Genomic DNA, 16,525 nt, shown 5'->3' on the forward strand with positions numbered 1-16,525 from the left:
AGCAACCTCGTCGGATTAAAATATCCGTTTCGCTTTTGGTGTGAATGCACCTGATCGGACACGTGATTTTTACGTAAATAATACACTGTAATCCTGTTGTTAGATTATCTCGGAATAATTCGAGTGTGTCTGTGCTAAATTAACACACATGCATGTCCTCCCCTATGCCCTAACTTTGAATGACAGTCATGTCCAGCAGCTGCATTGCACGCATACTTTTCCAAGCTCCAGCTGTCCAGTAAATTGATACTTTAAACATTGAATAATTACACTCTTGCAGAATATCCATGGCTATGAAGTACTTGGTAAGGGGTGACAAATTAGCCTGACTTTAGCGTAAGCACAAAATGCTTGCAAAACTTGCTATCTCCAAATAACCCCTCGGCTATGTATTCAAGATATAACGAGGTTGTTGACTCACACACTTACTTGCAATGCTCTTCGATACAGCCAGTTTCCGTACAAAGTGTAAATGCAGAGGCAATAGTTTTGGAAGTACAATCGTCTGCTTAGTTGAGAGAAGTCTTTCTGTGCATCAAAGACGTTGTCACAGCGTGTGGAATTTGCACTTTTTAGGCACCGTCTATGAATATAATGTGCTGGACAAAAGTGTAAAAGATTATAAAATAATATTTTGCTCTTATTTTGATGTAGGATTTAAGTGTAAAATAAAATTGTTCTCAGGTTTCCCATGTGCCTTGGTAATAATTGCATTCCCTTTTTTACATTTTCATATCATTGAGAGCTGCTACCAATGTTTTTATTTCTGATGTGTGCATTTAGGGCAACAGCTGTTGATATATCAGCCCTAAATGGCTGACTTCCCATCCAAGCGAAAGAACATCAGGTCACATCTGTTCACTAAAGATATAAGGTGGGGGCGTAGAGAAATAGGAAAATAGGACTATCAGAAGGGTCATATTTATATATCTTCAGTTTTTATTTACATGAGAAAAAAGACACAAAGTATTGCCTGACATGGCATGTCAACTAATTGGAAGAACTGGGCACAGCGAAGAACAACGCCCCCAAAATGTTGATTCAAAGCCACATAAATGGAAAGATAAAACATACAGTAGAGATATACATTAAAAAGCTAACCTCTAACTTTTGTGGGACATTCCCTAACATTAACCATGCAGCCCCCTAGTTGGTGAGCCAATAGGAAACTGTGTTGACATCCCCTCCCATAGTGGGATCGGTCGAGTTCATACAGTCCAGCTTTTGGCCAAACACTCGACCATCCCCTCTCCCTCTCTCTCGAAATGATCCTGCTTGTCCTGTAAGACACGGGGAAGTGTGTGGTGGAGTTGGATCATTTATCCCCTTCCATATATCAGGACCATGACAACTATGGCAACTGACTTTCTCTTTGAGTGTAAGTGTGCGTGTGCTAGTGAAAGTGTATGTGTCACTGCAACCATCAGTCAACTTCACAATCCAGAACGACTGTCCAAAATGCATGAAATAATTATACAATAAGAGTTTATTGCATGCTATTTGCTTTTTTTCTTCCCATTCATGATTTATTGCACAAATATTTCTCTACATTTGTCAAAATATGGCGTTCCTTATCTGCAATCCATTTTTGGTATTCTCTATCATTTTTATCTGTTTTAAATGCATATTATTGTTTCGCACAATATCGTCAACCACGTCAAAAGAAGGTTCTGAGGTTCTGACAACATTAGAAAATAAAAGAAATACAACTGAAGACTCAAGTACCATGAACCTAGATCACTACATGATGTACAAAATATTTTTGTACAACAAGATCATACACAGTTTATACAGTTTTCGAATGAATCCATATGGAGAAAAATTATTCATATACACAGGAAGGATACTTTGTTTTGTTGCCCATTCTGTGAGGCACAACAAATGGAGTGTATCATTTAGTATCAAATGAAGTCTCTATTCTACACATAAAAAACATAAGAATTGCTCAGTTAGAGGTCCAATTTGATCATGCAATCATTAGAAACCTCCACCCAACCATTCACGCACAGTTTAAAATACACAAACAAATATTAAAATGATCAAAATATTGAATCACATTGTATACCATGTGTAAAAGTGAAACAGCCTTAAATTAACTTGGACTTGTCAGATATTCCTTTAAATGGGTTTTCATTGTCTAAAACTTAAAGCATGTAACATCGCAACTCTCACAGAAAACACACCTTTGTACGAAACACTACCTTACTTAGTAGTATGTGTGAGTATGCGACTAGCAAAAAAAAATACTGACTCTTTCCATCCACAAGATGGCATAACTGCACATCGCCCAACAGGTTGCATAAAACCTAGAGACAATCTAACTAATTTGTGTACCATGATCTTTAGAAGGCCAGCGACATAGAGGACCCTTTAGAACCCCTTATCCCACCTGATGTCACCTGACACCAAGCTGACCAATGGCGGGAGCTCCTGTCATGAAGTCAAGGGAACATTCTCCTTTCTAAACTCCCCGACCCCCGTGATCTTAGAGCTTTCACCGGCCTCCTTCGACTGACATTTGACCCCTTCCTCGTCTACAGTTCATCCTTATAAGCGTTGGACAACATCTCGGGTTGCTGCGCTGCACCTTTAAGAGTCTTCTGCGAGCCCCTCCAGTCGGTGCGGACTGCATCGTCATCCCACAGCGTGGAGGTCTCCGTGTCGCTGACCCAGGCTGGGTCACCGGCGTAGTGGCAGGGCTGCACCAGCAGGGGGCGCGTGCTGAAGGCCTGCAGGTTGCGGTTGGGGTAGTGGGCCTTATGCACCTCGCTGGATAAACAGGGGAATGCAACAGTTGGTTCAATCAATGATATGTTAGTGATAATGTTATGATAAAAATGTGCGACACTACATTTGTAAAGATAATATTATCCTGAGTAATCTTGTTTACTTTAAATCTTTGTTGGTATTAATGATTATAGTTCTGGCTGGCATGAGGTTTTTGTTGCTTTGGTCGGAATTGCCAACTAGACAAGCATGTCCGGTGAGGATTAGACAGCCAGTAAGCAGGACAGAAAACAGGCAGAAAGAGCCAACTTAATGGCTGGCAGGGAGCCATTTCTCTACAGATGGCGGAGCCAAAAGGCATTGTCAAGCTTTGTGGTTTTGCAAGTCTGCTAGGAGTACATCATATTTCATACTTGACGTTTTACATGTAGCCTCACTCATCCATACACCTCGTCTGGTGGGGGCACCGGGAAAGAGCCTTAATGTTTTGTAAAAAAACGATCTCTCTCTCTCTTTTTTTTTTCATGACTATGGCTTAACAAGTCACTATAGGCAAAGCATCTGTTGTAGCATATATATGTGAGGTCAAAATAAGTTTGTTTCATCCTTATTACCACTGCCGCGACGGACCTCATGTGTGCTTAAGAATATATCTATCTTTAATACTATCTCTCTTTACACAATGTCTGCAGCCAGCTTTGAGTTAGGGTTAGTAAAAGCTCAAGTAAAAGTCTGTGTTTTGTATTATGTATATTCTCTATTTTTCTATCTAACTATATTTCAGTAAACGCTGTTCTAAAAGGTATTCTGTGATACAATCAGTTTTTGATGTTTTCGTACATAATATCAATCACACTAGCACGTCTTAATCTCTAGATGGCAGCACACTCACAATGATGAATACCGTAGGCTCTTCATGTTGAATCTAAATAAACTTCCATGCAAAGGCAGTGATTCACCTCCTCTTTGGTGTGTTTGGAGTTTTCCAACTACTGTTTGCCTACACTTGCATAATAGATAATACTAGCATTGAGCAACCATGAAACTGTAAATAGCTCAAAAGTTATAAAATTATCCTGCTGATTAAAGCCAAAGCATTCATTTTTGGATGAATCTTACATACAAGACTGCAACACATATTTTACTGGATTTAGATCCCAAGACCCAACTTACATAAGCCAACAATGAACTGGCTTTGAAAAGCAGGGAGATGTTGAGGAGAGAGGCGTGTTTATGGCAATAGGAAATGTCAATGTTAAGCAGTTCCAGAAAAAAAAAAAATGGGAATCCTCTGCTTCTAACCATCCCCTGCTATCTATCAGTTTGATTAACTATCCCTGGGAAAACACAAAGTAAACTGGAGGCTTTCCACGTTTCCATCTTTCCCGTGCATTTCTATCCAAAAACAAAACCATGATTCTACAATGATCCGTGTTATGGAACGAAAACACTTCACGTATAAATTAGATTAGAGTAGTAGAAAACAAGCATTGGGTTATGCTGGATTAATCTTAGATACAGCTACTTGGGGGCATGTTTAACCAAAGTTGAGTTGGTGTTGTTGTTGGTGGAACATTTCTGTGTTATTTTTGGCTAACATTTATAGAATGTTGAACGGGGGAAATTCTGGGTAAAGTACAAGAGGTCTGATACATCCCGCCAAAAAATGCTTTTCGCTGTTGGTCGTTTTCACGCCTCTATCGGCTGCATGTCCTAGCTTAGGCGAGTGTGACGTGGATTTAGTCAACGTTTGACCATACCCCTTGCACCTGCTCCGATTGAACCAATGTGTTTTTTAACTTGTAGGTTTAAGTAATCCTGCTTAAAATTCACCTTTGATCTGTGAAACCATATATATATTTATAAATATATATTTAATAATTTATTTATGTGTAATAAATACACTTATTTTTTTTATTTTTTTGAAACAGAATTTTACGCCCAGTTACGTGGAGAGATGACAACAGAACATTGAATGCGTGCGCACTCGCATGCACGAGCGCATTTCCGTGTGTTTGTGTGCGTGCGTGTCTGGCCTGGTACTGACCTTGGGTGCTTGTCGTACATGATGGGCAGGAACTCGTCCACGGGGAGCATCTTGGACAGCGGCTCTGCGTTGAGCAGCTTCTGGGCGCCCTGCAGCGAGATGGCGTAGGACAACGTCCAGTAGGAGTAGTCGGCCGTCACCAGGTTGTGAATGTTGTCCACCTCCTCCTCCTTGCCCGGGTTCACCTGCTTCCTGCCCAGGTAACTATGGCAACGGGTTTGACAACAGACAACAGGGGATGAGGAGGTGGAGGAGCCACACATGTTGTACTTTCATGTATTTATTACGGGGTTTGTTTTTTTGTTTGCGGTATTCATGCTCACGCCAATTGGATGCTCCTGAAAAGGCTTTTTTTGAACACGCATGTGTTCTGCACGTGTGGAGAAATGCATCCAGTTCTATGACAAAACCTCGGAACAAATGTTTTGCTCACAAAATGGGGGTCATTTGAAGAGATACCTCTCTTGAAAATCATGTTATTCATGTGGTTCATCTGATTAGACGTTCACATTTATGTATTTTTATATCGTGTTACATGGACTACATTTTTTTGCAATTATCTGTTGCCAAAAACCAGGCTGAATCTAAATGCAGCTGTGCCTATTCCCTCCGGGCCACAAAGCTATGGAATCTCTTACCTGAGGACAAAAACAGGGCTCTACCTCCTGTCTCTTAAGTCTCCTGTTTCAAAGCCTGCTTAAAGACCCACCTTTTCAGGAAGTCTTTGAACTGTTAAGCTACTCTTTAGTTTTGCTTTTCTGTAGTGTAGTTTGGTTCTGTTGTTTGGAAGGACTTTGTAACCTCCATTCCCAAAAGTGCTTTGGGAATGAAGGTTATAATGTACAATACTTTCATATATAGTCTTAAGACATTATGCACATATCGTAAAATGTGAATCGACCTCCTAACATTTGTGCAAATTGTCGAAGCTATAATTAAATCTCCCCCTGTCTCTCCCTTTCCTTCTCCCTCTCCCCCCCTGCCCTCTTTTTCTCCTTCTGCCCCATTCCCTCTCCCTCTTGCTCTTACATGATGTCCCAGTCTAGCTGGGCCTTCTCCACCTCCTCCATCAGTCTCAGGACTCGCCGCTTGAAGTTGGCCTGGAAACGCACGTCGTCCTCAAAGACCAGCGCCTTGTCCAACTGCTGGTCCACCATCTGGGGGCAAGACGATAGCACCAATACATATCAATATCAATAAAACATGTGTGTGAATATCACTGTCTTTAATGCATAGACACTCTATTCCGTAGGCATTACATTTATTACAAAAAATTGTAAATATGTTAGTTTTCTCTATGAAGGTAGAATGGAGCTCAAATGTATGCATGTGCGTGTGTGTGTGTGTGCGTGCGTGCGTGCGTGCGTGCGTGCGTGCGTGCGTGCGTGCGTGCGTGTGCGTGCGTGCGTTCGCCCTCACCTCCTTCCAGATGAAGTAGTGGCTGAGGAAGCAGCCCACCTCCCCCTTGGTCAGGGTGCGTCCGGAGTAGGGGTCGAAGTAGCCCGGCAGCAGGTCCACGCCCAGCAGCTTAATGTCACTGCTGTTCAGAGCACTGCAGCACACAGATACACAACACACCATAATGTACAACGCTCAAACACACGCCCAATGACGGACCGTTATTGTTGGAAGAGGGGATTTACCGGTCGATCGGGCAAAGACCCGGAACCAGCAGGTTTTGGGACAGAGTAAAGAGAGCGGGGGTTATCACTGTGTGTATTGACACTCGGGAAATGATGTTCCATGAAATCCATTGCAATCTCAGGTTATTTCAGTATATTGATTTCCTACTATTTCTCCAAGCCGATCTAATGGGTGGAGTCTATCTTCCCTTCTGGCTACGTAGCCAAGCGTGGTCAATTACCGAGCGCTCACGTGGCCCGGGCACTGACCAATACTCGGGTAGGCTCGTGTAGTGGCGCCAGGGAAGCTGTATGGAGCTACGGTGATTCAGACTTTGAGGAAGCATAAACTACACTAAACAGCGAAATGGAGAAGGGGGGGAATACAGACCACGCCCCTACAATGCTACTCCTTTATAAGTATGAGTTAATAGCTTTGAGGAATATATGAATGTACATGTTCCTGGATATTTGGTAGGTGTGTAGTGGACACATCCCTCTGGGACATTTCCTTTGTTATGTTTTAGATCGCTTTAAAATGCTTCACATCTAGAGCACCCTAGCTGTACTCTTTCCCAGTTTGTCCCAGTAATCAAACACAGACCCTTGAGCTTACACTCATCTCTATGTACAATTAGCCCTTTATCAGACTCCCTTTTCCAAAGCGACTAACAGGGAATGCTCACAGATTGCTTGACGATGCCTCCAAGGTCGGCTGTAGACCTTGTGGAGGGTCTAACCCAGAACCTCTTGCGCCAGAACCAACACCCTATATATTCAGAGATTGCGTGCACCCTATAATAATAATAATAATAATAAATTTAATTTATAGTGCCCTTTTCATCCGAAGATCTCAAAGGGCTACAGGTTAAAAACAAAAATAAAAATAAAAAGGGGGTTTTAAAAACATCTAAGAGTGCGACCCTATAGCACGCAATCTCTGAATATTCTGAACCCATGCTGTGCGATCTCTAGCATTTTCCCGAAATTCTCCTTCTGTTGACTCACTTTCCGTCCACTGCGTCCACCACCTTGACGTCCACCTCCAGCTCGTTGAGGGACAACAGCATCCTCTCTCGGCGGTCGGCACGGCGACGCAGGTTGATCAGGTAGATCTGCGGAGCAGAGAGGGGGCGCGTCAGGCTGGAGGCCGACGTGACGCCGGAAAATCGTAACCACGCAAACGACGTTTCCATGACACCCTTTCGGTATTCCCCTTAAAGTTTGTTAGAGAAAGTCTGCTCTTTTGTTAAGTCGTATGATATGCGGTTATATGTTGAGAATCTGAGCCAGAGTTACGTTCAGACACTCCGTAGACTAGAAATCGTTTGTTTGGGTTAAGCAACTGGGACCTCTCACTGCCTAGTAATATGACTGGTCTAATTTGACACACATGAATGGACTACTTGTACCTCCGTCCCAGGTCTGGACTGGAACAGGTCCTACCTGCTGTCTTTATCATTAAACACACTCCTGACCTGGTCCTTCATCGTCTGGATGTGGGTCCTGTATGTGGTTGATGCTATAATGAGGAGACCCCTAAAGTATGAGGAGGATGTGAGGCCCCGGGAGAGGACAGCTCACCTCGTCGAAGCCCATCAGGTCTCTCTGTTTAGGGAACATGTGCACAAAGCGAGAGGGATGCATCCGGGGGCCCTCGACTGTTGGGAGAACACAAAGGAGTATTGAAACACATTTCAAAAACTCATGGACTCAAAGTAGCCTGTGAATGTACGGCAACAAAGGGACACCTCGGAGAAGAACTGAGATAACCCTGCTGATGTGCAGGTGAATGAATGGATGAGGAATGAGTGTCATCGACCAATATTAACTCTGCAATACATATATGCAATCCCACACCATTAACATGTAGGGTCCTCTTGGTTAACGGCAGAGACTGTGATTCTTCTAGTTGCCTTTAGGTAGTTCAAAGTGAACATACATAAAGAACACTAAAGACTAGTCGTCAATGGCCTGAAATTAATTGAGGCCATTGACTACTGCGAGGCAGCTATTCAAGTCCCGCCCTTAATGCGCTTAATAAGGATCGTCATCCAATGGGTCAGGTCACAGACACTAGGTCCATATTTTCTAGAAATAGAAATATTTTCTAGTTCTATTTCTATTTCTATCAATCCATCCATCTGTTCATACATCTATACTTGCCTGTCTTATCCATCCATGTATGCATGTACGTACGTATCAATTGTGCAGTCAATGTAATATATATAAGATACAGTATAGCAGCTGTGCTTACCGATGGACTCGAGGTGCACGTGGACGAAGTTGAGGCGGTCGTCCTCGAGCGTGTGGTGGGGCTTGGCCGGTACGTTCAGGTAGCCGTAACGCTCCTTGTTACTCAGGTACATCTGGATGTCTGAGAGGAGAACGAACACAACGTCAACATGAATCTGCCCAAAGGGAGGATATGATCCATCGAAGAATCATTGGATTTTTTCCAATCCTAATCATTTAATCTTCCATTTCACCACAGCCTAAGTATTTTGTTCAGCATGATACAAACATTTTTGAATATGAATATATAAATAGGCTTAAGTATTAAACCCCATTCAGCAATGGCTCAACCAACCCAAGGTTCCCAACAACCACTGCTCCTGCACGCACAACACCAATAACGCTACACACACTAATGCTCCGAACTGTGCATCCGTATGCTCTTTCACGACTGCATCTACGGATCATCTTTTCTACGTTTTAACGTGCCCGTACCGGACCGGCCTTCGTTCGCCTCCATCACTCACATACCTCAAAGGCGTTGACCTACCATCAAATCGTCAAAAACAAAACAACAACACATAGCTCAAGTCGTCGGAACCGAACCTGCCGCTCTGCAGGAGAAGGCGAAGACGATGATGTCATCGTAGGGCCAGGAGTAGTCGGCGTGCGGCGGGTAGAAGGCCAGCTCCTTCATGCCCCGCTTCCTGAGGTCCAGCAGCACGGTGGAGTGCACCATGGGCACCGGGAAGCAGCCCAGACGGTGGCGGTGCCGCGTGGGGAAGTACTCGGCCGTGCGGCGGTAGTATCCCTGGAGGAGGCGGTGGCGGAAAGGGAGGGTGGAGGAGGTGGTGGAGGAGAGGGAGGGTGGAGGAGAGGGAGGGTGGAGGAGGTGGTGGAGGAGAGGGAGGGTGGAGGAGTGGGAGGGTGGAGGAGAGGGAGAGTGGAGGAGGTGGTGGAGGAGAGGGAGGGTGGAGGAGAGGGAGGGTGGAGGAGAGGGAGGGTGGAGGAGAGGGAGGGTGGAGGAGGTGGTGGAGGAGAGGGAGGGTGGAGGAGGTGGTGGAGGAGGTGGTGGAGGAGAGGGAGGGTGGAGGAGGTGGTGGAGGAGAGGGAGGGTGGAGGAGGTGGTGGAGGAGAGGGAGGGTGGAGGAGAGGGAGGGTGGAGGAGAGGGAGGGTGGAGGAGGTGGTGGAGGAGAGGGAGGGTGGAGGAGGGGGAGGGTGGAGGAGGTGGTGGAGGAGAGGGAGGGTGGAGGAGGTGGTGGAGGAGAGGGAGGGTGGAGGAGGTGGTGGAGGAGAGGGAGGGTGGAGGAGAGGGAGGGTGGAGGAGAGGGAGGGTGGAGGAGGTGGTGGAGGAGAGGGAGGGTGGAGGAGGTGGTGGAGGAGAGGGAGGGTGGAGGAGAGGGAGGGTGGAGGAGAGGGAGGGTGGAGGAGAGGGAGGGTGGAGGAGGTGGTGGAGGAGAGGGAGGGTGGAGGAGAGGGAGGGTGGAGGAGAGGGAGGGTGGAGGAGAGGGAGGGTGGAGGAGGTGGTGGAGGAGAGGGAGGGTGGAGGAGGTGGTGGAGGAGAGGGAGGGTGGAGGAGAGGGAGGGTGGAGGAGGTGGTGGAGGAGAGGGAGGGTGGAGGTAGGCACATCAATGGAGTTTTATGAATTTGGTTTGGGGATCAAATCCCTTTGGATCGTGTTGTGCCAACAGTGCACTGTGTTGGTATTGAGTCTGACCCGGCACAGCTTATTGACAATCAATGGAGACACTGATGCACAAACAAACAAAAAATGGAAAATGAAAAAGGAGCTACTACTATAATATTTTTTAAAGCTCCATTCCATGCCATTAATTAGTAAATGGGACTTTATTGTTTGACTCAGAACAAAACTAAACGACATTCCTCTCTTTCCTGTGGTTATCTGCATTCCATTGGCCAAAAAGTCTGTGTTGGTGTCTGATTGGTCAATGTGCTTAAAGAACATCCGTTCTCTAGTGTGATTGGTTTGGGGCGACCTGTCACTCACCTGGGGGGTGATACCACACCAGTAGTTTGAATAGGCGCCCGGTGAGTCCAGCATGGGGGCGATGACGGACTTGTTCTCTGCTATCATCAGGTTTAGTGTGTCCGGATTGGTCACAATGTTGTCTGTGTCTGCAAACTGAAGCACAGGGAGTAGAGAGGACGTCACCAAGAGGGTGAGAGAGAGGGTGAGAGAGAGAGAGAGAGAGAGAGAGAGAGAGAGAGAGAGAGAGAGAGAGAGAGAGAGAGAGAGAGAGAGAGAGAGAGAGAGAGAGAGAGACAGAGACAGAGAGAGAGAGAGAGAGAGAGAGCGAGACAGAGACAGAGACAGAGAGAGAGAGAGAGAGAGAGAGAGAGAGAGAGAGAGAGAGAGAGACAGAGACAGAGACAGAGACAGAGAGAGAGAGAGAGAGAGAGAGAGAGAGAGCCAGAGGAAAAGCGAGCGTATAACAGACATGGAAAAAGTGGGAATAATCAATTCATGAAAGGCAACCAAACTGAGATAAGATAAAAACGTGTAATTAACTGTCTCATTAAAAAAATGTAAAACAACAACCAATCCCAAATCTGTATTTTCAATTTATGCAGATGGCTTCTTAGGATACGTTTAAAGTACAGACGGTGAGCCTTTCTGAAGTGTTTACCATGATGTAGTCAGCCCAACGTTTCCTCGCGAAGTTCAACGCGGCTTGTTTGAGCTTCATGACGTACTCGTATCTGCTGTTGGGCCAGTGCTTCGGACCCAGCTCCCCCGCATAGGACCTGAAGGAGAACAGGGAGACGGCGGAGACTGGGTCACCGTGGTCACAATGGAAAGCATAGACGTTGAATTCAACAATGATGACATTGACAAGGGACTAGACTAGTGTCAATTCAACAGAAATGTGACATGATTTAAAACAATGGAGCATTTGTATTTTTTTTATTCGGCCATTACGTTAGTTTGATGTGTTTTAAAGAATACAGATTAAAGAAAACGAACACATAGTTACGAATAAAAAATAACAACGACATTTGTACACAAGGATAGTATAAGATGAAACAACCTTTTCCATATTGCAATACATTTAAGGGCATGTCCTTTCATTGTAAATCTTTCAGAAAAGGTCAATATCACCACACCACTCATATACGATAAACGATGATATTGAAATATTGATCGCACCCATGTCAATACACTAATGATCACATAATAACGTTAACAGACTAAATACAACTAATCATAATTACAATACAACGGCACACTGAACAAACACACACGCACACACGATAAAACGCACGCATGATGATGTATGAGGCAGAGGATAATTGCTACTTGATTTCTACTGATGGTCGTCTGAGCTGAAAAGGTTCAAAAGATAAAAAGCTAAAGAGGTTTTCCTGGCCTCCTTGTTGTGAATGGAAGCGGTGTAGGGTCCATACTACTTACGTGGGCTGGTCCATGGGCCTCCATTCTACATAGTGGTAGTGTTTCTGCACGACGGTCAGCCACTCTCTCAGCATAGCTGTGGTGTTATCTAAGTTGTGGTCTGTGGCTGCCCTGTAACATAGATTACAGCTTATTAAATACAGGAAAGTTGTCAGTTCCGCGGTTAATTTCATAGATTACAGTTCAAATGTTGTTTAAATTGTAGGGGAAACGTTGATTGAAACAACTTGTGGAGGTTTTATGTTTATGGTGTCACTTTGACTGCACAACATTATTCAGATGACAGTATTGATCCCTCTGGAAATTGGTTATTTGGAGGAGTATCAGGATAGATGTACATATTTCTTTCATGATCGGCCTGTGCCTCATTATGATCAATATGCAATATAAAAACCGTGTAGCAATGATATGTCGAGTGATAATTAAGGCTTTTCCATTCGTGTTGATAATCGTTGTAGGTGTGGAAACAAATAGGCATGTTATGTAAGTATAAAAAGTAAGTATAAAAGAGTCCGATGCTAGACTGAAAGGGTACTCGTGTCCAGATCATGCTGATTAATCTGGAAGTTATTTGGGACAATACGGAGGGGGGCTGCATTCAGAATGCAATCTAGAGGATAGTGATGATAGATGCTTTCGACCTTTTGAGTGACGACTAAGGGACGCATAACAAAGAGGCCTGGCATGCAAAACCGTATCCCATGCAAGTGACCCACCAAACAGAGATGCGACTTTTGGGGTAGTTGAGGTTCTCCAGAGCTCCCAGGTAGTAGGGCAGAGAGTGCGCTGCGTTCCGCGCTATGATCGCTATTACCACCGTCGGCTGCTGCATCTTGGACTCTTCTGGATATTTCTCTTCGGCAAAGTAACATTCTGTCCGTGACACGAAGATCACCAAGCCTAAGAACCACATCAGCATCGTGGACGTCGTTGCTTCTCCGACGCGCTCACGGCTATCCTGTTCGCGTCAGCAATACAGGAAAAGGGCTTTCCAAACTTTCCAGCTCCCCTCCTCCCGTATCCATGCAGCCTAGACACTCCTTTTCCACACTCCAGACCCCTGTGTGCCAGAGTTTTACATTACAACTTCCGCATCAATCCACAGCCAAACATAATTTAAGAGTTATATGTGGCGGATTGGATCTCCCGCTGTTTGGTAATGTAACGGTACGATGCAACTTTATTTGGCCATAGCATACTTTCCATTGCAACGAATCAGATCACTCGTTCGCATCTGTCTAGTTGCCAGTCCTCCTGCATCTTTGAAGGCTTAGGTAGGCGATCCATTAACTGTCCTTACTTGGAAATGTGGCATTCCATTAAACTTCCTGCAGTTCCATAAAGTCGCCAGAAGATGGGGTTTTTGGTCTAAAACACGTCATTGAACCCAAATCCATCCCCAAACTATAAAATAACTAGATAATTTCGCACTTACGGAGTGAATGACAAGGTTTTAATTACAAAAAAATAATTGAAGTAAAAATGTTGGGAAAAAAATGTTTTCGAAGTAGGCTACTTATAAATACAGATTGGACTAGTTTAGTAGACTAGCCTTCAGTCTCCCTAGATCCTCCACATCCTTAAGTGTCATCAACAAAAGTAATAACCACCCTCTGCTAATGCCTAACACCACTACCCTCCGCGTAGCCGGTATTGTCAAAGAAACAGCATGGTTCCCATTTCCCCAACACAGCTCTTGTAGCGCGCGTCGCGTTGGAGTAGTTCAATAAAGACCTGCGTTTTACCTCCTGAATCTATCTTCATTACTATGCTATATCCCAATGGGGGTGTTTGAGAGGGGACACTGGGGTGAATAGAGAGAGGGGAAGCAGAAATCTGGAGAGCCAGGAATGAGGGGCGGCCCACAATAAGGAAAGTGATCTAAAGGTCTGAGGGTCAAAGAGATCTCGCCCATTCATGACTCCCTGAGTGTCCTGCGCTATTCTTTCCATTCTTTCACTTTCCCTCTCTTTCTGTCTCACACACACATCCACACACACACACACACACACACACACACACACACACACACACACACACACACACACACACACACACACACACACACACACACACACACACACACACAATAGCACGTTCCCAGTGTACGTGGTCCGGAGGGTTCAACATCAGGTCCCCTAACTTTCCCAAACGGGTCAAGAGGTCAGGGCCGCATTGGGGGCCCATGTGTGTGTGTGTGTGTGTGTGTGTGTGTGTGTGTGTGTGTGTGTGTGTGTGTGTGTGTGTGTGTGTGTGTGTGTGGATGTGTGTGTGTGTGTGTGTGTGTGTAGGTGTGTGGATGTTTGCACATGTGTGGGTTGATCTGATTAGTTTTTGTATGCATCCATGAGGGCGCAGCAGAGAAGAGTATGTGTGAAAAGTCAAAGACAAGAAGGTGAAATCTTTAGGAGGGTGTTTGTGCGAGTGTTGCGTCGTGTAAAAAAAATATTTAATCTTCAACATGTGAATGGAAATGTGTTATGTGAGAAAATAACAAGAAGGAACGATGCAGGGAAAATTGCAAATGAGAAGTCCCGGGATGAAAAGTCCTGGAAAGGCTGTAGGCTTTGAGTGTGGTTCCTAGTGTGTTGTGGGAAGCTTTAATTCATTGATTCTATTACCGAGTCTTAAAGCACCGTGGGGGGTCTTCCACGGGCCCCTGGAACTATAGGCATTCATACACACATTACATCACACACACAACCTTCTTCACACACCAGCAACTCACACACACACACACACATACATATAAGGCACACAAAACGTGTACATAGCGGCAACGGTTAGACTATCAAAACCTGCAGTAATCCTTTATTAGGAAATGAAATAGCTTTCAAGCCCGATGCAAAGAAATGGCTGCCGCTTTGGGTTAGAAATGTATGGGTGCATGGCTGTGTGTGTGTGTGTGTGTGTGGATGTGTTTCTTTGTGTGTTTGTGTGTGTGTGTGTGTGTGTGTGTGTGTGTGTGTGTGTGTGTGTGTGTGTGTGTGTGTGTGTGTGTGTGTGTGTGTGTGTGTGTGTGTGTGTGTGTGTGTGTTTGTGTGTGAGTGTGTCTTTACGGTGGGGGTGGGGTGGCCAGCGTCCCGTCATGGCATTCTTAGAACCTTTATTGCTGAGGCAATAATCAATACTGTTCCCATAGAGACGTCTTTTGGCTGCCGAGTTCAATACCTGTCACTCAGCGTGTGGACCACAGGCCTTCTTACTCAGCACCCTCCCCCATGTCTGTGTGTCTGTGTGTCTGTGTGTCTGTGTGTCTGTGTGTGTGTCTGTCTGTCTGTCTGTCTGTCTGTCTGTCTGTCTGTCTGTCTGTCTGTCTGTCTGTCTGTCTGTCTGTCTGTCTGTCTGTCTGTCTGTCGGCTCGTCTGTTTGTCTGTGTGTGTGTCTATCTTTTTCTTTGTCTCTCTTTATTTCTGTCATAATAAAGGACATTGTGTAACACCATGATAAAGGACATTGTGTAACACTATAATAAAGGACATTGTGTAACACTATAATAAAGGACATTGTGTAACACAATGATAAAGGACATTGTGTTACACTATAATAAAGGACATTGTGTAACACAATGATAAAGGACATTGTGTAACACCTTAATAAAGGATATTGTGTAACACTATAATAAAAGACATTGTGTGACACAATGATAAAGGACATTGTGTAACACCTTAATAAAGGACATTGTGTCACACCATAATAAAGAAATTGTGTGTGACCGATACAAAGGAAATTGTGTAACACCATGATAAAAGACATTGTTTAAAACTATAATAAAATACATTGTAACACCATTATAAAGGACGTTGTGTAACACCTTAATAAAGGACATTTGTAACAGCATGATAAAGAGCATGGTTTGTAACACCATGATAAAGGACAGTGTGTAACACCATGGTAATGGATTGTATGCAACAACAATATAAAGGAGCTTGTGTGTGACTAGTTGATATCGGTGTCTATCTATGCCCATCATCTGAGCCAACCTGTCAGAATGCTTTAGGACTGTGGTCCACGACAGGAGATGTAAGACAGGGAGATTTGGAGGAGTTGCCAGCAGTATAGGTAAATTGACCCGTGGGATTTTACCTCAGGTGGCCAATACTGCAGTTTGACTGAAGCACTTACACATAATTGCCTCTGTGAAAAAATAAATAAATGGCCTGTGTCTGTCGGACAAGTCAAGGCCCACTTGGTCAGCACAAGATGGATCCCAGCCCCAGTCGTTTCTGAGGTCATGTGACACGCAGAAAAACAACAAATACTTTGATTGAAATAGGAGATTATTCAAAATGTCGCATTAAAAGGAAACCACCTGAATCATTTAATTTTTCAATTGAGATTACATTTGTCCAAGGAAAATCCAACACTATTTAGCGACCACAGTATACTCCTTCATAAGTCTGGAATATGTACAAATATATACAGAAGAGGAAAGCAATACTTAGCCTGCTGCTTAATT

At 44.4% G+C, this 16,525-nt stretch overlaps 2 protein-coding genes across 4 annotated transcripts in view; both read right to left on the reverse strand.

Moving 5' to 3' along the window:
• sardh (sarcosine dehydrogenase) overlaps positions 1-562 on the reverse strand; it is a 33,199-nt gene extending 32,637 nt beyond the window's left edge. The window contains exon 1 of one of the 3 annotated variants that reach the window (XM_030353710.1): positions 430-562. The gene's annotated coding sequence lies outside the window, so the exon portion shown is untranslated. Of the gene's footprint in view, positions 1-421 lie in introns of all 3 variants that reach the window. The other 2 variants (XM_030353712.1, XM_030353711.1) reach the window with 2 other exon arrangements.
• A 905-nt stretch (positions 563-1,467) lies between these two features.
• On the reverse strand, positions 1,468-13,331 carry cercam (cerebral endothelial cell adhesion molecule). Its single transcript, XM_030353715.1, has 12 exons — positions 12,783-13,331; positions 12,067-12,177; positions 11,282-11,399; positions 10,642-10,776; positions 9,238-9,442; positions 8,654-8,773; positions 7,981-8,057; positions 7,405-7,511; positions 6,194-6,326; positions 5,804-5,931; positions 4,775-4,978; positions 1,468-2,769 (listed from the first exon to the last, which is right to left on the reverse strand). Exons 1-12 carry the CDS (start codon positions 12,983-12,985, stop codon positions 2,535-2,537), a joined length of 1,776 nt encoding a protein of 591 aa, XP_030209575.1. The 5' UTR covers positions 12,986-13,331; the 3' UTR covers positions 1,468-2,534.
• Between the last annotated feature and the right edge of the window lie 3,194 nt (positions 13,332-16,525).

The sequence above is a fragment of the Gadus morhua genome, chromosome 4 (assembly GCF_902167405.1).
Source record: "Gadus morhua chromosome 4, gadMor3.0, whole genome shotgun sequence".
NCBI lineage: Eukaryota > Metazoa > Chordata > Actinopteri > Gadiformes > Gadidae > Gadus > Gadus morhua.

Coding starts and splice junctions, on each gene's coding strand:
- cercam (XM_030353715.1), bottom strand. CDS start 12,985: ATGCTGATGTGGTTCTTAGGCTTGGTGATCTTCGTGTCACGGACAGAA. Junction 8,058..8,653: donor CGTGCACCTCGAGTCCATCG/GTAAGCACAGCT, acceptor TTCTCCCAACAG/TCGAGGGCCCCCGGATGCAT. Junction 7,512..7,980: donor ACCTGATGGGCTTCGACGAG/GTGAGCTGTCCT, acceptor TCTGCTCCGCAG/ATCTACCTGATCAACCTGCG.